General features: G+C 44.1%; 1 protein-coding gene across 1 annotated transcript; it reads right to left on the bottom strand.

Moving 5' to 3' along the window:
* On the bottom strand, nt 1,127–16,159 carry LOC110256053 (protein SLFN14-like). Its single transcript, XM_021067410.1, is given in 6 exon segments — nt 1,127–4,272; nt 7,116–7,836; nt 9,270–9,398; nt 12,390–12,650; nt 12,653–13,458; nt 16,003–16,159. Coding segments are annotated over 5 exon segments (2,742 nt in total). The 5' UTR covers nt 13,449–13,458; nt 16,003–16,159; the 3' UTR covers nt 1,127–3,437.

Genomic DNA, 22,459 nt, shown 5'->3' with positions numbered 1-22,459 from the left:
TAGTAGATTCTGATTTTCTGAACGCAGCAAATCCATTCAATAAATAATTACTGAGCCCTTGCTGTGTTTTAGGTGCTGTACTAGTTACTTTTGGGAAATAAAGATATGTAAGTATCATCCTTATTCTCAAGGGTTTCACAGTCTAATAGGAAGAGAAATGTGTACACATATGTTTGAGAACAGAAAGAACAGACTGGGAGAAGGGTTCACAGGTTCTTAACCCTGGTGCCATATTGGAATCATCTGGACTTTTAATAAATACCAGTGCCCGAGCCCATACCCGGAGATGCTGATGTAACTGGTCTGGTGTCTGGCCTGATCACTGATATCGCATTACAACCACTTCCCAGGTGGTTGTAATGAGAAGCCAGGGTTGAGAACCACTGGGTTAGACCTTTTACTTTAAGCCTGACCCAACTGTCTGCGTAGACTAAGAACAGACAAAGAATCTCAAATTCAGTGTTTACTTGGAGCTCCTGCTGTGGTGCAGTTGGGATCTGTGGCATCTCTAAAGCACTAAGACCCAGGTTCTACCCCTGGTCCAACACAGTGGCTTAAGGATCAGGCGTTGCCACAGCTGTGGTTTAGGTCACAACTGCGACTCAGATCGGATCCCCGGTCTGGGAACTCCATGTGCCATGGGGTGGGCAAAAAATTAAAAAATAAAAAATAAATAAGACAATTCTTGGAGTTCTTCTGTGGCTCAGCAGGTTAAGGATCTGGTGTTGTCACTGCTGCAGGTCCGGTGACAGCTGTGGCTGGGGTTCAATCCTTGGCCTAGGAACTTCTGCATGCTGTGAGTGCAGAAAAAAAAATTCTTTAAAAATATAAATTATTTGGGAGTTCCCGTCGTGGCGCAGTGGTTAACGAATCCGACTAGGAACCATGAGGTTGCGGGTTCGGTCCCTGCCCTTGCTCAGTGGGTTAACGATCCGGCGTTGCCGTGAGCTGTGGTGTAGGTTGCAGACGCGGCTCGGATCCCGCGTTGCTGTGGCTCTGGCGTAGGCCAGCGGCTACAGCTCCGATTCGACCCCTAGCCTGGGAACTCCCATATGCCGCAGAAGCGGCCCAAAGAAATAGCAAAAAGACCAAAAAAAAAAAAAATAAATAAAAATAAAAATAAAAATATAAATTATTTTATCAAAAATTATACAGCTTGTTTAAAGTCAAATGGTACTGAAGCTTATGACTGAAATTTAGCAGTCCCCGTTCTTTCCGTTCCTCTCCACTTTCGACTCTTTATTTTCAGAGAATTCACACATATCCCCTTCTCCAAATGTTAACATGCTGGTATCTTTTGCTTCATCAAAAACTAATTAATTGCTGGACTTTAAAGTGCTATTTTCTCCCACTGAAATTACCCTAAAGCCCCCCAAGGAAAAGTAAAAAGGAGGAAATTTTTTCAGGTAATTGAAACACCAGGAGGCAGGGGGAGGTGCTTCTGTTCAATTCAGGAGCAGGACAGCCGGCCACTAGGTTTAGACTGGTTGGTTTGGTGGCCTGAGCAGTTTTGAGAGGCAGCTAAGAGCACTTTTCCAAGCCCTGTTTGCTCTCCTGCCTCTTGGAAAGCTGATGAGGTCAGGGATCGAACCTGCTTCTTCACGGATACTAGTCAGGTTGGTTACTGCTTCACCACCATGGCAACTCCAGAAAGGTGATGAGCTTTCTCTGAAATTATAGCCAAAAGAATACTTTCCATACTTTCTCCTGGATTCATGCCTCTGCAGCATCAATAAAGTCTTCCTAAACCTTCCTAGAAATTAAACACAGTCTAGAAATCATAATCTTTTCAAGCAATTTAAAAATCCTTGCAGAGAGAAAAACAAGATTGCCTTGGTGAGCACAGGATTAGCTTAGCTATTTTAGGAGTTGACTAGAAAAAGGGAACTTGAATTTTATTTCTAATGTATTTCACATACATTGGAAAGAACACATGATAGGAAGGTCTTACATAGATTCTGCTATGCCAGCAACTACTCCTTTGGCACAGTTTAGAATGAGTTTTGTGCTATCAAAACAAAACAAAAAAATTAAGCCATAGAATGACTGCAAATGGAGAGACCAAGTTTAATTTAGGGGGAAGATGAACGCTTAGTTGAGAAGGGAGGCATTTGAACAAGAACTTGACTGATACGTAAGGATGTCAACAGATAGAAGGGGCAGGAAAGGGTTTAAAGGCTAAGAATCGCACAGGCATCGCCAGGAGCTAGACATATGTATGGCCAGTGTAAGTGGTGGATTTGCCATCCAAACTCCCCATAAACTCTCAGAGTTGGATTGGAAAACTAACACCAAATCATAATGGAAGAGATCAGGAATGTGCAAAGAACGTTTATGGGCCAGCAGCAGAAAGTATGAAGTTTCTAATCTAGATGAATGTATTATCAGGTAGAGGATGAATGTATTAAAATGTAGAGGGTGAATGTGAGCAAAGTAGGCAGGTGTTGGGGAGAGTGAGGAGAAGGTTGGTGGCCAACCTGGAAACATTAGAAACTAAAAAATGTCATCTGAGGCAGAGACTATGGAACAACCAGTCATCTTTAGCATTCCAAATTTGCTTCCTCTTGGAAATTCGACTTGTCTAGTCCTTGTGTTGGAAATATCCCTATTTGGAAGATGATTGCGGTAGTCTAACATAGCCTGAAGTCTTCATACATTTGAATCGGATTACCACCTCCCTTGCTGCAAAGCTATGCATGTATAATTTGGCTTCCTATGTTGCTACCAAAGGTGCTAAGTAACAAAAACATCCGGCCCACTTATAACTACAATCCTCACCCTAAACGGACACAATGGTATTTTCATTTGTGCATTGGTCTTTGGTGAGCTTGATTAGCATAAAACCATCCCCAAGAGACTGATCCAGCCTTAGTATCAAGAGGAAATCTAAAGCTTGAGGCCCACGGCCAGCATAAAGTACTAACCCAGGGGCTATGCTGGAGCTGCCCAATGAAAGTTGCCTAAAGGGCACCCTGCCCCGCCCCCAAAATAGGCCAGCAAGGCAGAAGTTCATTAGAAACACTGAAAGATGGAGGTATAATAAAGGATGCGTTAGGAGAACAAGTAAGGATGAATCACGGGAAGCCCTGAAAATTAGTTTGGTGTAAAGACTGCAGGGGCTCCCGGAAGATACATTAGCAGGGATGTCACAAAATCATTTCTGTATTTGAGGAGAACCTCTGTGGTTGGCAAAATGGAGCCTGGATTGGACGAGGAAAACCGGAGACAAGGGAGCAATGACAAGTCCCAGGGAAGAGGTGAAATGGGAAAAAGACAGTGACACTGCAAATAGACCGGAAGGGCCAGTCCCAAGAGATATTTCTGAGGCTCCACGCTACACTGACCGTGCCTTGATTTCCTCCGTTGTAAAAGGCACAGCTGCCATCTGCCTGGGAACGGGGACTCTTTCGCCCTTCCTGGATTGTGTGAAGGAACTTTCAGAAGGCTGCCCTCTTTTCATAAAGCAGGTAGAGGTGTTTAATGGCTCTCGAGGCGAAACGGAGCTTATGAACTTCCTCCAACAGGGTACCTTCTGGGCTAAGCCCAAACACAATATTCCTCTGCAGGCCTGAAAACTGCTGAATACTGTCTAAAATGATGTGAGCATCCAAAACACCAGAGGCCTGGCTGAAGGCAACCTTTGTGGCTCCGTGGGTCTCAAATAATTCCATTGCTCTTAGCAGTGCAAGCTCATAGCGTCTCCTGTCCTCCCCTCTCCGGCACAGAATCGCTATATCTTTGGGCAGATAGCCGCACTGGAACAGGCTGTGACATCTTTCTGCCACGTGTTTCGCCATTTCTTCTGTGGTCAGGTTTGTCTCTGACTCGAACACCCCAGGCAGAGCTTGGTGACACATTGCCTCCTCGTAGGCAGCTTCCCTGAACGATGCCAATGTGTCTGGAGACACATTGGAGTGTGGATTTTCTTGGATCCTTTTCATTTCTTCTTTCATGACCATTGCTATTTCCAGAGCACAGTGGATCCCGTTGGTGATGGTTTTTCGAGGAAACTGAGCAGACGGAGGGGGAAGGCCACTGCGAGCGGCATGACGGACTAGGAAAGGGTCCAGAAAAAGCCAGAGAATCCCGCGGTGAAGACTTTCACTTCCGGCGCCCCTCATCTTTGGATGGGTGATGCTTTTCGCCTTCAGGTACCAGTCACCATAGGTGCTGCAGAAATTCTCAGTCTCATCCATCACTATGTGTTTGATCTTTGGAAACTCCCCTCGCATGAAGGTTTCCCTGGTCACTGCTTGGCAGGTGGTTTGCTGGCTATAAGGATGAAAGAGCCAAGAGGGCTTCAGTGGATAAACAAAAGGAACACCGTGCATTTATTATTCTCTGGCTTGGCATTAATAGCTAGTGCTCATCTGGAAGCTGATTCACTGATTCAGTAGAGTCCTGAATACTACAGAACTGCTCCACTCACAAGTTACCTGACCGACAGAGTACATCATTGCAAACCCTACTCTTTGCGGTTATCAAGTTAATTCTGCATGTGAAACTTTTGAAATGAACTCAGGTAGGAGATTTCTATTTATTTTTATTGTATATTATTTCTATTTATACATTTATATATTTATACTATAGTTAATATTTAATTGACATTTTATGCAATAAATTATATTTAATATTTATATATTCTTTCTTTCTTTTGCCTTTTATTTTTTTTTTTTTTGTCTTTTTGCCATTTCTAGGGCCACTCCTGCAGCATATGGAGGTTCCCAGGCTAGGGGTCGAATCAGAGCTGTAGCTGCCAGCCTATGTCAGAGCCACAGTAACGCGGGATCTGAGCCGTGTCTGCAACTTATACCACAGCTCACGGCAACGCCGGATCCTTAACCCACTGAGCAAGGCCAGGGATCGAACCTGCAACCTCATGGTTCCTAGTCGGATTCGTTAACCACTGCACCACGATGGGAACTCCCTTTTTTTTTTTTTTTTTTTTTTTTTTTTTTTTTTTTTGCTTTTTAGGGCTGCACTAGCAGCATATGGAGGTTCCCAGGCTAGGGGTCCAATTGGAGCTACAGCTGCTTGCCTACACCACAGCCACAGCAACGTAGGATTTGAGCCACGTCCGTGACCTATACCAATGCTCGTGGCAATGCTGGATCCCTAACCCGCTGAGTGAGGACAATGATCGAACCCGCAAACTCATGGTTCCTAGTCAGATTTTTGCTTCCGCTGGGCCATGACGGGAACTCCAATATTATTTCTATTTACTTCTGGTATAGTCCATTTCTGCTGCTTGACAGTCCCTGGAGATAAATTCCTTACATCTAAAGGAAATCTTGGAGTTCTGCTGTGGCTCAGCGGGTTACAAACCCGACTAGTATCCATGAGGATGTGGATTCAAACCCTGGCTCTGCTCAGTGGGTTAAAGAGCTGGCATTGCTGTGAGCTGTGGCATAGGTCGCAGGCGTGGCTTAGATCTGGCGTTGCTGTGGCTGTGGTGTAGGCTGGTAGCTGCAGCTCCGATTGACCTCCTAGCCTAGGAACTTCCATATGCTGTGGGTGTGGCCCTAAAAAGAGAAAACAAAACAAAAAAACAACAAAAAAAAAAAACCCTAAGCAAACCATAATCTTTAGCACAGTTTACAAGACCCTTCATAATCTGGCATCTAACCTCATCATCTGCCACATACCCACAGCCCCTCGATGCTCCAGGCAAATCTACTGCTCTGATTGTCTAATCTCCACGCCTTCGCACTTGCTCTGCTCTTTGCCTTAAAAGGACCCATTTTATTCACTTCTCCTACTGACTTTTTTTTTTTTTTAATGTCTGCACCTACAGCATATGAAAGTTTCTGGGCCAGGGATTAAACCCGAGCCTCTGCAGTGAACTGAACCACTGTAGTCGGATTCTTAACCCACTGCACCACAGCAGGAACACCTGTCCTGACTATTAAGAGTGTGCCCAAGAATTTCCTTCACTAGGGAGTATTTTCTGACCAATCTCTAGCCTAAATTAAGCATATCCTTCTTATCATACTCATCATACAACACTCTCATTGCTTACTTTTCTCTTTGTCTCTCTTACTGGGTTTTACGGCAAGGCCATCAATATGTTTTTTTTCTTCTCTGAAACTAAGTGTACACAGTACCTAGCATATAAATCATGCTCAAAAACTTTATTGAATAAATGCCAATCAAATCAAAATTAAAAGCCCTCATTTGCTAGATTGAATAACAATTTCTTTTACTAAATTAAAAGCTTAAGATTTCAATTAGAAGCAAATGTGTTTTCTAAAATTATTGATTCAGAACAAAACAAATAAAACTATATTATAAACAAAGTCAAGTGGTATTTAAATTCGAGTTCCTATTAGGTATAGTGTGCAACTGACCAAAATACCTTGATTTTAAACCATTAAGTATCCAGCAAAAAGTATAAGTACAGCAAGGTAGGTTCATTTTAACCTTTCTTTCCCTCCACCCCCTGATTTATGTAGAAGTTCCTGGGCCAGGGATCAAACCTGCACCACAGCAGCAACCTGTCACTGGCAGTGACAATGCTGGATTCCTAACCCACTGAAACATAAGGGAACCCCAACCATTCCTTTTTTTTTTTTTGTCTTTTTGCCTTTTCTAGGGCCATTCCCGCGGCATATGGAGGTTCCCAGGCTAGGGGGTCGAATCGGAGCTGTAGCCACCCGCCTACACCAGAGCCAAAGCAACGCGGCATCCGAGCCGCGTCTGCAACCTACACCACAGCTCACGGCAACACTGGATCGTTAACCCACTGAGCAAGGGCAGGGACCGAACCCGCAACCTCATGGTTTCTAGTCGGATTCATTATCCACTGCACCACCACGGGAACTCCCCAACCATTCTTTAATTTAAGGCCATAGATTGTGAAAAAAATATTTCTAGTCAGATAAATTTAAAGTGATACATACTTGGCTAAGTAATAATGATACGTTTAAATCTGCACATTGCAAAATGCCCTTTTCTAGCTCAAGCACCTGATCTCTTGGAAATGTATTTATAGTTGGGCTTTTATCCTTAGCCCAAGGCATTGCAAAATCTTAAACTAAAAGCACAAGTTACTTGTGCCATACCGTTGAAAAGATTGAGTGACTAGGTTTATTGTGTTTAGTTAGTGAAACTCTTACGTCACAAAATCCTTTAAGGCATCACTTTCACAAACGTAGAGGATCTCTTTGGACTTGCAGTGGAACAAGTCCTTAATTTTCTCCATGATCTTTATGGCTAGGGCTGTCTTCCTGGTTCCTGGAAAGCAGTGGAGGAACAATTCTCGTGTCTCCTGAAGGCTCTCTGAAAGCAACTCGCACTGCTCTGCTATGAGCAAATTGAAAAATTCGCAGCCCAGCTGGTCACTCAGAAGAGATGGGGAGCAGAGTGAGACCACGATGAGGGCTTGCAGCAAATCTTCCATTTCATCCTTATTAGCCAGCCTGTAGGATTGGGGGTAGCGTAAGGGGATTTCAGCAGGTCTACACTGTGTGCCGGGCAGGCATATCAGCCTCGGAAGGACACACACTTTCCCTGTGTAACCACCAAGAGTTCCCAGTTTCTGCTTTAATTGATGTGCAGTGTTGCGGGCATATACACGCCCCCCAACCCAAGCGGGGTCTGTTAAGATTGTGTAGAGTACAAGGGGCCTGTTCACGGCTATCAGGAGAGCATCACACAGGACATGGTGCTCTTTCCTTAAGCCAACATCACTAGCCCAGCTTCTGGAAAATACCACAATCCCCGGAGAATTTGTGTCTTCATTAACTTGTGTCTTCATTAGTTCTTCCAGTCCTTTATGATCTGAGAAGAGCTTCTTGCAGAGGGATTCTGGTTGAAACTGTGTCTCTTCCCATGTCACTGAAAATTCAAGGAAGAGAAGTTACTAAAATTGACGAAAGCATGTTGTAAGTATCCCTGCAATATTGGGAGAAGAAATGAGCCTAGCCATGGAACTATGGGTTTCCTCGATCGCAAAGAAAGCACTTTCTCTTCACAGGCCTGGGCCGTGAAGTTCCTGTTTCTGGGGGGAAGGCAACCAAGGAGGGGTTTTCACGGAACAGCCTTCTAGCACCTTCTCCTCAACACTGAATGGTCCACTACTGCTAGGAAGGTATTCCTTCCCACTAAGGGGTTGTTGTGTGTGTATGTGTGTGTGTGTGTGTGTGTGTGTGTGTGTGTGTGTGAGCTTGATGTTTTGGGGAATCTAAGAACTTTCCTTTTAGAATAGTGATTCTTTTTTTTTTTTTTCCCTATGTCTTTTTTTTTAGGGCTGCACCCGTGGCATATGGAAGCTCCCAGGCTAGGGGTTGAATTGGAGCTGTAGCTGCAGGCCTACCCCACAGCCACAGCAAGGCCAGATCCCAGCCACTTCTGCAACCTACACCACAGCTCATGGCAACACTGGATCCTTAACCCACTGAGCGAGGCCAGGGATCAAACCTGCCACCTCTTGGTTACTGTGGGATTCATTTCCACTGAGCCATGACGGGAACTCCAAAACAGTGATTCTTAACCTGTGGCAATTTCGAACCCCTGGGAATATTTGGGAATATTTGGGAATGTTTTGTCAAATTGTCATAGCTGGCATTTAGTAGGTAAAGGCCAAGAATGCAGCTACACATCCTACAGTCCTCAGGGTGGCTCCTCTCAACAAAGAATTCCAATGTCAGTGGGGTCAAGGTTGAAAAACTCTGCCTTAGGAAGAGTCCAGGTGACTCCATGGCTCACCTCTATGTGCGCTGGAAAGCCAGGGGGCAGTTCTCTCAGACTTTTTCTCTCATATTCAGAGAACAAAAACCATATGTGACTGGAAACCCCAAAGCATACAGAAGTATAGGTGGATCTGATGACTAAAAACAAGAACTCACGGGTATATTAATTTAAGACCATTGTGTCTGCTAAGGCCTACATTTGGCCTTCTTTAAGGAGAAGAATTTGGACTAATTGCTACCAATTCCTCCCAACTTAATTTTATTTTATTCATAAATTTTTATTTTATTTTTGTCTTTTAGGGTTGCACTGGCGGCATATGGAGGTTCCCAGGCTAGGGGTCCAATTGAAGCTGTAGCGAACGGCCTATGCCACAGCCACGCCAGATCTGAGCTGCATCTGCAAGCTACATCATGGCTCACAGCAACGCCAGATCCTTAACCCACTGAGCGAGGCCGAGGATCAAACCCACGTCCTCATGGATTCTAGTTGGGTTTGTTAACCACTGAGCCACAACGGGAACTCCCCAACTTAATTTTAGAAAACAAATATTCCCCTCAGATGAAATCAAAAAGGAATACCTGGAAACAAGCGTTGTTGTAGAGCCCTCTTAAATTCCAGGACTTTGATGGGACATGATGTGCCTCTTGGTGTAGAGGAAGCTGGAGAAATCTGGTGAAGGCTGTAGTCTGTGGACAAATTACAGGGAGCTAAACAAATACATGGAAAATGGTTTCAGATGAAAAATAAATAAAGGAAGGCGTTCTCATTGTGGCTCAGTGGTTAACGAATCTGACTAGGAAGCATGAGATTTTGGGTTTGATCCCTGGCCTTGCTCAGTGGGTTAAGGATCCGGCGTTGCCGTGAGCTGTGCTGTAGGTTGCAGACGTGGCTTGGATCCCTGTGTTGCTGTGGCTCTGGCGTAGGCTGGTGGCTACAGCTCCGATTGGACCCCTAGCCTGGGAACCTCCACATGCCGTGGGAGTGGGCCAAAATATGGCAAGAAAGAAAAAAAATGTAAAAGAAGTATAGCACTTCCTACTGTTGACAAGTGATGGATGTTACGCCTGAGCTGCTCTCAATCTTTCTATGCCTCAAATAGTCCACAGATGTTAGGAAATGGGGTCTGGGACTCCTGCAGGGCCATGCAGCTTCTAAATCACTTCTCTTAGGCAACTCATTTCAACTCTCTCTCCTGCAAGGATGAGCAGGTGATCCCTAAACTTCCTTCCAATTCTAATATTCTGGTTCCAGATCATCTCCAAGAAGGGAGGAGGCGTCAGAAAAAGTAAACACAGTATTGTTTTATATTGTTGTAGTTGTTAAAGTCCCCATCCAAAGTTTCTTTTTTCTTTTTTTCCTTTTAGGGCTACACCCACGGCATATGGAAGTTCCCAGGCTAGGGGGTCAAATCGGAGCTGCAGCTGCTGGCCTACACTATAGCCACAGCAACGTGGGGTCTGAGCCACGTCTGCAACCTATACCACAGCTCACGGCAGTGCCAGATCCTTGACCCACTGAATGAGGCCAAGGGTCGAACCTGAATCCTCATGGATACTAGTTAGATTGGTATCTACTGAGCCACAATGGGAACTCCCCCATCCAAGGTTTAGATGGAATAGAAAGTGGTAGGATCTCTAGTTTCTGGTGCCTGCATGTGTGTGCGTGTGTATGAAAAGTAACCTCGAACAAACTAAACACAAGAGAAAGAATAACCCAATAAAAACACTCAAGTCTTGACCTGAGGTTATTTTTATCAAATTTGGAACTTACTGATCACGAAGCTAGACTCATAAGCTCCATTCAGCCCATAAGCCTTTCATGGATTGACTTGAAATCACCAGGGCTGATTCTCAGCAAAACTGCAAGGAAGTGTAAACACACAGAGTCCTTGCTCAACCCCCTCCCTTGCACTTCCTTTTGTGTGTGTGTGTGTGTTTTTTTAGGGCCGCACCCGCAGCATATGGAGGTTCCCAGGCTAGGGGTTGAATTGGAGCTACAGCTGCCAGCCTAGGCCACAGCCACAGCCACACGGGATCTAAGCCACGTTTTTGACCTACACCCAGGTCATGGCAACACCGGATCTCCAACCCACTGCGAGGCCAGGGATCAAACCTGCGACCTCATGGATGCTAGTCAGATTCGTTTCTGCTGAGCCACAACAGGAACTCCTCCCTCTCACTTCCTTTTGCATTGATTTTCCTCCACTTGGTGGTGCCCCCAGCCCGGTGGTTTAAGATATTACCTCCCAATGTTCCTGAAACAATTCAAGTTTGTCAACAAGTTTCCCTGGAAAGAATCTGTAGAGAGTCATTCTTATTATTTTTTTTCCTTTTTCTTTTTATGGCCGCACCTGTGACATATGGAGGTTCCCAGGCTAGGGGTTGAATCAGAGCTGCAGCTTCAGCCATGGCAACGAAGGATCCAAGCTGCATCTGTGACCTACACCACTGTGGCAACACCAGATCTTTAATCCACTAAGGGAGACTAGGGATTGATCCTTCATCCTCATGGACACTATTTCAAGTTCTTTTTTTTTTTTTTCTTCCCATTTTTGGCTACCCAGTGGCATATGGAATTCCTGGGCCAGGGATAGGATCCAAGCTGCAGTCACGACCCAAGCCGCAGCTGCATCAACTCGGTATCCTTAACCTGCTGTGCCAGGCCAGAGATCAAACCTGAGTCCTAGCTCTCCCAAGACACTATCAATCCTGCCACAGCGGGAGCTCCTGGAGAGTCATTCTTTTTTTTTTTTTTTTAAAGGGCCGCACTTGCGGCATATGGAATTTCCCAGGCTGTGTGTCCAATCAGAGCAGCAGCCGCTGGCCTACACCACAGCCACAGCAACGTGGGATCTGAGCTGCATCTGCGATCTGCACCACAGCTCACAGCAATACCAGGTCCTTAACCCACTGAGCCAATCCAGGAATGGAACATGCGTTTTGTTTGTTTTTTTGGGTTTTTTTTGGCTTTTTGCCTTTTCTTGAGCCGCTCCCGTGGCATATGGAGGTTCCCAGGCTAGGAGTCCAATTGAAGCTGTAGCAACTGGCCTATGCCAGAGCCACAACAATGCGGCATCCGATCCTTGTCTGCAACCCACACCACAGCTCACAGCAACACCAGATCCTTAACCCACTAAGCAAGGCCAGGGATCGAACCCGCAACCTCATGGTTCCTAGTCGGATTCGTTAACCACAGAGCCACGACGGGAACTCTAAGAGTCATTCTTAAACAATGTTCCTCTGATTATCATCTCTAGAGAGAGACTACTGATGAATGTTTTAGACTAGGAATATCAGCCTGCAAATATTTTTCAACAGCCCTTTACAGTGCACAGAAAGGAACTTTCACGAATTCATGGCCAATGGCATACTTAACTTTCCCCAAAGAGATGAAAATCCAAGTATTTCTTGACCTCACAAGAGCTCCCATTCTGAGTCTTTTCTAAAATATTAGAAAATAACCCTGTGGCATATGGAAGTTCCCGGGCCAGGGGTCGAATCTAAGCCACAGCTGCAACTGACACCGCAGCTGTGGCAATGCCCGATCCTTTACCCACTGCACCACAGTGGGAACTCTGAAAACAGCCCTTTAATAGAGGAAGAATTGTAAATCAAAAACAGCTTTCTATTCTTTAACTAAAATATCTGGCAGAGAAGGGGTTCCTTCCTGCTGACTGGATAATGACTTTTCTGCTTTACCTGGTTGAATATCCAGCATCATGGTCACCCACTGCTGAGCCGTCAGCCTTGTGACACAATTGTCCCTGATGACCCAGGAATCTGGGGCCTCTGTGAATACTACACAGCAGAAGGGCTCCACGTGAACCACGCAGACATAACCATAAAGGGCATCATTTTGGTACACATTCAAGATTTTGGTCGTGACGTTCACCTTTGGCTTTTCGCAGCAAAAGTGGAAGGTAGGCAATTTTTCTATGCAGTTTCCTATTTCTTTTTTAATAAGTCAGGGTCCACTTTTTCTCTGTTACATCCAAACACTTCTTTGCTCTTGTCATCCACCCCGATGATTAGGTATCCCCCTTGGGCATTGGCAAATGCAGAAACATAATGAGGCAGCATTTCTTTAATCCGAGGGATGATCTTTTTGGTGGTGAACCTTTTAAACTCGACATGTGTTGACTCAGTAAAGTTGAGTTTCTCCTTATACCTGAGCTTGTCTCTTTGCAAAAATTCTGAGGCACACAGCCTCGTATCTTCCTCTTCCTGAGTGTACTGGTCAAGAGCTTTCTGAGGATGCAGCTCCTTCACCCTTGATCTTCCTCTTTGGGCTCTAGACTGCTTCTCTCGGAGAAGCTCCAAGGCATTGCTGGCACCCAAGTTGACAGTGGAGGTCATAGCTCTCTGATACAAATTGGAGCGTAAGCTGCAAATCCTTAGGGGGAGGCTGAAAACATCTGGGTTCCACGACTTCACAAAAATCATGAGGTTGTGCCCCTGTTGCAGGTAGTCAAGGTATTTCTGTGAACCTGAGGGAAGGAGCTTTTGCAAAGAAGTTTCCAGATCCAGCCCCAGCCCGTGGCATCGGTAACTGTAGTTTTTATCGTCAATCTCCACTTTGATCACACCCCCTCCCGAATTTAACAGTGCACACGTTGCTTGGATGATTTTAGAATTTTCAGTTCTTTTCAAAGAGCAATTGGTCATCTCCTTCCTGTTTTCTTCTCCAAGAGTCACTCTGCCCACTTCTACCGTTATCTCAGGATAGAGCATTTCCGGATCCATCTCGAGACTCTCCATCAGCAGCCCTCTGTGCCCCAGACAATAACAGAAAGGGGTTCCAATAAATAATCAGGATAGACGTGTGGTTTCTACATTAACGACAACTCCAGAAATTACAATGTTTTCTTCATAGCTATAAATTACTGGCGATACCTTTCAACGTTGGAAATCTTTGGTTATCTTTTTGGCCACACCCACAGAATGCAGAAGTTCCTGTGCCAGGGATCAAAAACCCATGCCATAGTAGTGACCTGAGCCACAGCAGTGACAGCACCAGATCTTTAACCCACTGTGCCACTAGGGAACTCCAAAATCATCTTTAATGTCATTATGTTCTTCTTTCTTTCTCTCTTTCTTGCTCTCTCCTCCTTTCCTCCTTTCTTTCCTTCTTTCTTTCTGCACCACACCCGCAGCATATGGAAGTTCCCAAGCTAGGGTCAAATTGGAGCCTACTTGCCAACCTATACCACAGGCACAACAATGTAGGATCTGAGCCGAGTCTGCAACCTACATCACAGCTCATGGCAACACCAGATCTTTAACCCACGGATTGAGGCCAGGGATTGAACCCACATCTCATGGATACTAGTCAGGTTTGTTACCGCTGAGCCACAATGGGAACTCCTAATGTCATTATTTTCTAACAACTTTGCCAAGACCTTTGGCCTTCCAAGCATGAATAGACGTAGATAAACGGAATACTTCATATTTTACCATAATGGAAAAATTACATTGCTGAAAATTTTAGCAATTTTTCATTTAAAATCAGGAAGCACCAACAGTGAGCCCAGATATAATGAGCATGGGTTGGCACAGGAACCAAAGCAAGTTATTAGAGACTACACAGAAGTAGTAGATGATGTCAGAAGACACTCCTATTTTTAATTCAAAGTAGAAAGAAAGGAGTTCCTGTCGTGGCTCAGTGGTTAATGAATCCGACTAGGAGCCATGAGGTTTCGGGTTCGATCCCTGGCCTTGCTCAGTGGGTTAAGGATCCGGCATTGCCATGAGCTGTGGTGTAGGTTGCAGACGCAGCTTGGATCCCATGTTGCTGTGGCTTTGGTGTAGGCCGGTGGCTACAGCTCCGATTCAACCCCTAGCCTGGGAACTTCCATATGCTGAGGGAACGGCCCAAGAAATGGCAAAAAAAGACAAAAAAAAAAAAAGTGGAAAGAAAAAAGGCAATAGAGTACCAAGGGAGTATAGTTTTGAAGTATATTTGAGGTAGCAGATCTGGCTATAAAAACAAACATAAAATTTGATGTTCTTTATGTGCTATCTTATACATTTTAAAAAGCTTTATCTGAAAGAATGTCGATACCAAATGCAGAAATCTTTTAGGCTCTTCAAAACTATCTTCTGAAAGCACACTTTTTTGTTTTTAAAAATTATTATAGTTGATTAACAGTGTTCTGTCAATTTCTGCTGTATAGCACAGTGACCCAGTCTCACACACACACACACACACACACACACACAAGAACATGTCTCCATATACAATGCGATGCAGAAACAGGAGTTTTCCTTCCCTCCTAATACTTCTGCCTGTGTTGTGGGAACCACGAAGACTTGGGAATGGAATGAGCCTTTGAGATGTAATTATTAAACTGTGGTCAACCTCCTTTTGCTTCGCAGCCCAGAGAACAGCCACCCAAGTTGAAGTTAGCACCCTGGAAACAAATGTTTCAGAAACGGTCCCCTTAGCTTTTGTTTATTGCAAAATAAAATATTTACTAACCCAAATCAAAATTCTTCCTCCAGAAGAAGGGAACCCATTTCTTCTGCATGGTTTTTGCTAAGCAGAGGCTGTGTGGGTGTTGTTTATATCCACCAAGAAGAAAAAAGCAAGCATCCAACAGGATGCGGTCCCCTCCTTTGCATTAGTTTGCTCTTGGCTGCCTTTTCACTTTCTCCAGGCAAACCAGAATGAACTGGATGAATTGTTTTTTCATAGGTCAGCATCTTCTCGAGGCAAATATAAATGTTTAGCTCTTAGGGAAATTTCTGATAAGAGTTAATTCATATCTTCAAAACACAGAAGTGTTGGAAGGGATTTTAAAGATCTGGTCCAACCCTCTACCCGATTTTTAAATCCTCTCTATAATATGCGCAACTGCCAACAAATTGCTTTCCAGCAACTCTTTGAATACCTCCAATAACAAGTAACTCACTCTCTCCCAAGGAATCCCCTTCTATTTCTGACAGCTGTGTTAGAAATAGTTTCTTATTTTCAGCTCTAGTTCATCTCACCATAACTTCCACCTGCTGGGACCCACAAAACAAGTCAAATTGCTTTTGAACTAGCAGATCTACACTCTCACGAGCCCTGAGTCTCATTGATATTTCTTGGATGCTCATAACAGCCATGATAGAAACAAAGTTTTCTGAGAATCCAGCTCGACATGAACATCTGCTCCACACTTCCCAAAACTTCTCACTCATTTTCCTTCTCATTCATGTCTCCTTACCTATGATTTTACTAAGCCCCTCATGCCCTCATACATAAATTGCATCTAAGATGAGATGAATGAGATTTAAAAAAAATTTTTTTTTTTTTTTTTTTTTTTTTTACCTGATGCTCTTGCTTTTCTCCTTGCTGTTTCAGTTCCACATCTGGCTTTGGTGTGAATGTTTGCCTTCTGTCACAGCCCCTGTTGCCCTTTGATATCAGTCTGGGAGGAGCAGGAACTCTGCCAGACTCCTCTAGTCTTCACAACACTGACCTACTGAGGAAGGCTGATAAGGACTCAAGGAAAGCCTATGACAGGGCAGATTGGTAAGCCAGGGTCTGACCTCTGAGAGTGAATGAAGCAGTCATGGGAAAATTCAGAGCTTCTCAAGTGAGAAGCCAATGAGAAATTTCCCACCTCTAAAGAGGGCTGAGTGTCACTTCCATTCACTATTGGAGCACCTCCTGTCTTAGTTAATTTCATTTCAAAGCTCTACATTCATTTTATTTTATTTTATTGTCTTTTTGCTATTTCTTGGGCCCCTCCTGTGGCAGGGAGGTTCCCAGGCTAGGGGTTGAATTGGAGCTGTAGCCACCGGCCTACGCCAGAGCCACAGCAACTCGGGATCCGAGCCACGTCTGCAACCCACACCAGAGCTCATGGCAACGCCGGATCCTGAACCCACTGAGCAAGACTAGGGATCGAACCCGCAACCTCATTGTTCCTAGTCGGATTCGTTAACCACTGCGCCACGATGGGAACTCCCTACATTCATTTTAAATTAAGCTGCCCTATACCCATCCATTATGAACCACAGTAACCTCTTCTAATACTCTCCAAATCACTTGCTCTATTCTATTTACTTTTATTCTTTTTTTCCTACTCTTCCTCTTTGCTAACCCAGTCTAGAAAAATGCCCATTGATGAAGGCTTGGCTATCCCTGGGTGAAGAGATTACAGATGATTTTTTTGTCAGATTTCTTTTCCTTTCCTTTTTTTTTCCTTTAATTTTTCTGTATTTCCTAAATGATCTACAGTGAATATCAATTGTTTGTATACTTTAAAAAATAGATAAGAGTTTTCTCATTTGCAGACACTGGTTAAACTGGATTGAGCTTCTTATAGGAGGCTGAATAATAACCAGCACTTACTGATGATAATGATGGCGATGGATCTATAAATGTTAACTTGCAAGGAAAAGGGGTCTCCGCAGATGTAATTAAGCAATGACTGTTGAGATGAGGAGATTACTCTGGATTATCTATGTGGGCCCTAAATCCAATCTATGTGTTCCCTAAGAGAGTGCAGAGATGGAGTTCCCTTATGGCTCAGTGAGTTAAGGATCTGGTGTTGTCACTGCGGCGGTTCTGTTTGCGGCTGTGGGTTGGTTCAATCCCTGGCCCAAGAACTTCCACACACAGGTCAAAAAAAAAAAAAAAAAAAAAAAAAAAAAAAAGCACATAAAAGAGATTTGATGCAAAAGAGGAGGCAATGTGACCACAGAAACAGAGATTAGAGAGATGTGGCCGAAAGTGAGGGAATGCTGGCAGGCATGGGAAGCTGAAAGAGGCACAAAATCGGTTCTCCCCTACAGCCTCCAGGGCAAGCACGGTCCTTGCCGACACCTTGACTTCTGTCCTTGCCGACACCTTGACTTCTGCCCACTTATGTCACATTTCCAGCTGCGAGAGAATAAATTTTTGTTGTTTTAAGCAAACAAGATTGTGGTAATTTGTTACTGCAGCCACAGGAAACTAATATACTTCTCTTCACCTAAATCAAACCATCAAACAACTCTGTTTCTACTTCAATTTGTTTATGATGAACTAACATTCTTAAATAGTTTTCTGAATACCCCTCATTATTATTATTATTATTATTATTTTATTTTATTTTTTTGTCTTTTTGCTATTTCTTGGGCTGCTCCCGCGGCACATGGAGGTTCCCAGGCTAGGGGTCTAATCAGAGCTGTAGCCACCAGCCTACGCCAGAGCCACAGCAACGTGGGATCCGAGCCGCGTCTGCAACCTACACCACAGCTCACGGCAACGCCGGATGCTTAACCCACTGAGCAAGGGCAGGGACCGAACCCGCAACCTCATGGTTCCTAGTCGGATTCGTTAACCACTTCGCCACGACGGGAACTCCCATTATTATTATTATTATTATTATCTGTGGTTACTGTTCCTATGAAGTTTTGCTTTGCTGGTATTACCCTCTGTACCTTTTTGGCTGAAAAGTTTCTAGGATGGGGGCAGAATGGATACTACGATGTATAATCAGCATAGCAACATAATAAATTGCAAAGGCCTGCTCTCAGCTTCAACTTTAACCCTATTTCACTCACATTGTTTCCAAATTCAGTCTCTTTATTGCTACCATCCATCTACCTTAATTCTCAGCTTCACTCTTAAGCTGCAATCTTTTTGATATTACTTGCTTTTAGAAAGATGAAAAGGACCATCATTTACCGGACACGTGCATTTGTGCACAAGGGACCAAGCTGGGAGGGTGGCACACTACCTGGAAACTGAGATCACACGGGCAGTAAAAGGAAGAGCTGGGGTGCAAAGCCAGGTCGGTTTAATACAAATGCTCCAACTCTTCCCACTGCCTTTCAAGTCTGGGATTCTGGATTGCTTTGCAGTCTTTGAAATCAGAAATCTAAAGTACTATTTTATTTTTTTTATTACTTTACTTTACTTTTATTTACTTTACTTTTATTTTATTTTTGGTTTTGCCTGTGGCATGCAGAAGTTGCCATGCCAGCAAAGCTGTGCCACAACAGTGACCTGGGCCACAGCAGTGACAATGTCAGATCCTTAACCTGCTGAGCCATCAGAGAACTCCCAAGAACCTCCCTTTTTCTTCTCAAAATAGGAACTAGACTATTCTTTCCTTCGTGTCCTTCTTCAGTGCACTATTGGAGATCAAATCAGAAGGAAAGATAATGTGAAAGAAGGGCAAAGAGAATTTCTCTTCCTTCTTCAAAGTTCCTTAGTTAAGTCCCCTGGCTATGAAGAGTATGTTATCAGGAGTTCCCGTCATGGCGCAGTGGTTAACGAATCCGACTAGGAACCATGAGGTCGCGGGTTCGGTCCCTGCCCTTGCTCAGTGGGTTAAGCATCCGGCGTTGCCGTGAGCTGTGGTGAAGGTTGCAGACGCGGCTCGGATCCCGCGTTGCTGTGCCTCTGGCGTAGGCCGGTGGCTGCAGCTCCGATTCAACCCCTAGCCTGGGAACCTCCATATGCCGCGGGAGCGGCCTAAGAAGTAGCAACAACAACAACAACAAAAAGACACAAGACAAAAAAAAAAAAAAAAAAAAAAAAAAAAAAAAGAGTATGTTATCAGGCCAGGGAGGATCTCACATTTTGGCTCTGATACCTCAAAGCAAATGTCCACGACACAAAGTAACTGGAAATAGGTAGCTTTAACAGTGTTATTTTTCTATAGGTTTTTTTTTTGTGTGTGTGTGTCATTTTAGGGTCATACCTGCGGCATTGGGAAGTTCCTAGGCTAGGGGCCCAATTGGAGCTGCAGCCACTGGCTTAACACCACAGCCACTGCAATGCTGGATACTTAACCCACTGAGTGAGGCCAGGGATCGAACCCACATCCTCATGGATACTAGTCGGGTTTGTTACTGCTGAGCCACAGCAATGGGAACTCCCTTTTAGGTCTTGAGAAAGTGATTCAGCCATGCTCTTGGCAGTTGACCAAGAACTAGAGTCCCCAGTTTAAGATGTGTTTATTCAATAAGCATTTCAGTTTATCCACAGAGGTAGTTACAAATGCTTCAAGCTCAATAGACTCAAACTGCCAAATACCAGCCTCCATCTCATTCAAAGAGATGATTTGTCTAGAATAGCAGACTAGATAGCATAGTGACCACACCACTACCTGACTCTTGGTAAGTCTCCTTTCATTCATTCTCTCATTCAATCAGCTGGGGTTTTTTTTGTTTTTTTGTTTTTGTTTGTTTGTTTGTTTTGAGAATCTAGGGCATTGAAATCCTAACTCTAGCACTTTTTCGCTTTGAAGCCTCGCTTAAGATAATCCAAGCTTCAGATTCCTTCTCTGTAAATTGCAATGCCTTCTCCATACAGTTCCTGTGAGAATGAAGTGAGATGACGTATATAAAGAGCTTAGCATGGTGAATGGCACATGTCAGCTTTTCACTCAATAACCAGTTACTAAGCACTTACTGTCTTCTGAATATGGTGCGATGCTCTGGGGCTACCTGTCATTTGTGCCATTTAGTGACTGCCTTTGTTGGGCCAAATCTGCAACTTTGAGGATCTCAAATTGTCCTCAGAACAACTTCTAAGACATGCTATTTTCACCATTTTATTTATTTATTTATTTAGTCTTTTTTTTTTTTTTTTTTTTGGCCATTTCTTTAGCCACTCCCACAGCATATGGAGGTTCCCAGGCTAGGGGTCTAATCAGAGCTGTAGCCACTGGCCTACTCCATAGTCACAGCAACGCCAGATCTGAGCCTTGTCTGCGACCTACACCACAGCTCACAGCAACGCCGGATCCTTAACCCACTGAGCAAGGCCAGGGACCGAACCCGCAACCTCATGATTCCTAGTCGGATTCGTTAACCACTGCGCCACGACAGGAACTCCTATTTTCACCATTTTATAAATGCAGAAACTGAGTTCAGGGAAGTTAAGCTCAAGGTTACATACTTAGCAAGTAGCAGAGCTGGGATTTGAATCCCTATCTGATTCCAAGACCTATTTACTTTCATTCTGCCATGCTGCCTTACTGTTGGGCAGAAAAGTAAGATACATGTCCTAGTCACAACCTAGAGAGGGAAAACATGATTAAACAATTCATTGCAATACAACATATACGATAACATCAGCTGAGCACTCTATGTACTATGCATTGTTCTCATTCAATTCTCATAATAGCTCTATTATTCCTTTTTTACATACAATTTGAGGAACACAGAGTTTACGGTGCTTGCAAATACTACAGTCCACATGCATGACCACTACCCTCCAGTGCCATTCTGGAGAGCTAGAAACATAGGCCTAGTGTGCCTGGGATATTCCGAGAAGTGTCAATGACTCTGCTTGTGAGAACAAGATAAAATTTCGTAAATGAAATGGCACATGAGCTGAAACTGGCATGATGCCTCGGGTAATGCAAAATCCAAACCAAACCAACAACAAAAAAGAATGCACTTGGAGTTTCTGTTGTGGTTCAGGGGTTAATGAACCCGACTAGTATCCATGAGGAGGAGAGTTCCATCCCTGGCCTCGTTTAGTGGGTTAAGGATCCAGCATTGACGTGAGCTGTGGTGCAGGTCGAAGATGCAGCTCAGATTCTGTATTGCTGTGGCTGTGGTGTAGGCCAGTGGCTACAGCTCCAATTCAACCCCTAGCCTGGGACCCTCCATATGCCATGGGTTCGGCCCTTAAAAAAAAAAAAAAAAAAGCACCAAGTTGAGAAAAGGTGATGGAGAAGGAAGGGGAAAACCAGGCAGGCAGTGGAAACGGCACTTGCAAAGGCCCATTCTCTACTGTAAATTCTCCTACCTTTAAAGTGCAATAGAGGCCCTTAGTAGGTCTAATACAGAGGATGTTCCGTTTCTTATTCATTCCTTTTATTTCTTCATGTCTTCTAGCATCCCAATCTGACACTCATCACATTCTTTCTGTGCCTTTCATATGCCACCTCTCTATTTCTTATTAGCTCTCACCTGGACCATTGCAATTACTTGCAATAACTTCCCCTTCTTTCACTCTGCTTTCCCTTGGTGAATTTAAAAATACAGCATATTGAGTTTCCAGTGCTAATCACCTATCTCCTCAGACTCTGAAATCTTCCAATCTTCCACTTTATCCAGAGTAGTCTAAACTACACAGCCAGCAAGCCATTATCCTTAACAAAGTTTCACCCTGTCTTTCAAATCTCCTACCATCCCCTTTCTTTAACGCTGGTGCTCAACACTGGTCCTCAAGCTTTGGTATGAATCAGACTCTCCCCTGGGGCACTTATTTGAATATAGATGCCTGGGATCCAATTACAGATTCAACCTTACTGATTCTGTGAGTCTGGGTTGGGAGTTTTTGTCATTTGTTTTTGATCTTGGAGGAAGTCTGTGTTGTTAAGTTTCCTCCTGGTATTTTTCTTTTTCCTTTTTTTTTTTTTTTTTTTTTTTTGGCCGCACCAGAAGCAACCTGAGCCAGGGATGGAACCATCATCATAGCAGCAACCCAAACCAGGGCAATGCCAACTGGACCCTTAACTGGTTGCACCGCAGGAGGACTCCCCTCCTGGTGTTTCTAATTCACTGAATTTTGAGAAACACTACAGTGTTTTACCTTTATCTTTACCCTTATGCTTTCTAATTTAATAGAGGAGTTAAATGATTTTCTCCCAGAATCTCCTATTTCTCAAACCCCACCCATCTTTCAAGGCCCAGATCAAATACTTCCTCTCCCATGAAGTCTTTCCTGCTCTTCTTGGAACTTATTCATTGGCTACCTCTTCCGAATTTAGGAAGCGCCCAAAGCCCCGACAAGCCAGTGAGTCTCCCCTGGACATGGACGGAGGGACAGA

This window comes from Sus scrofa, chromosome 12 (genome assembly GCF_000003025.6).
Source record: "Sus scrofa isolate TJ Tabasco breed Duroc chromosome 12, Sscrofa11.1, whole genome shotgun sequence".
In the NCBI taxonomy this organism is placed as follows: Eukaryota; Metazoa; Chordata; class Mammalia; order Artiodactyla; family Suidae; genus Sus; species Sus scrofa.
This window is presented reverse-complemented; position numbering and strand designations above follow the sequence as displayed.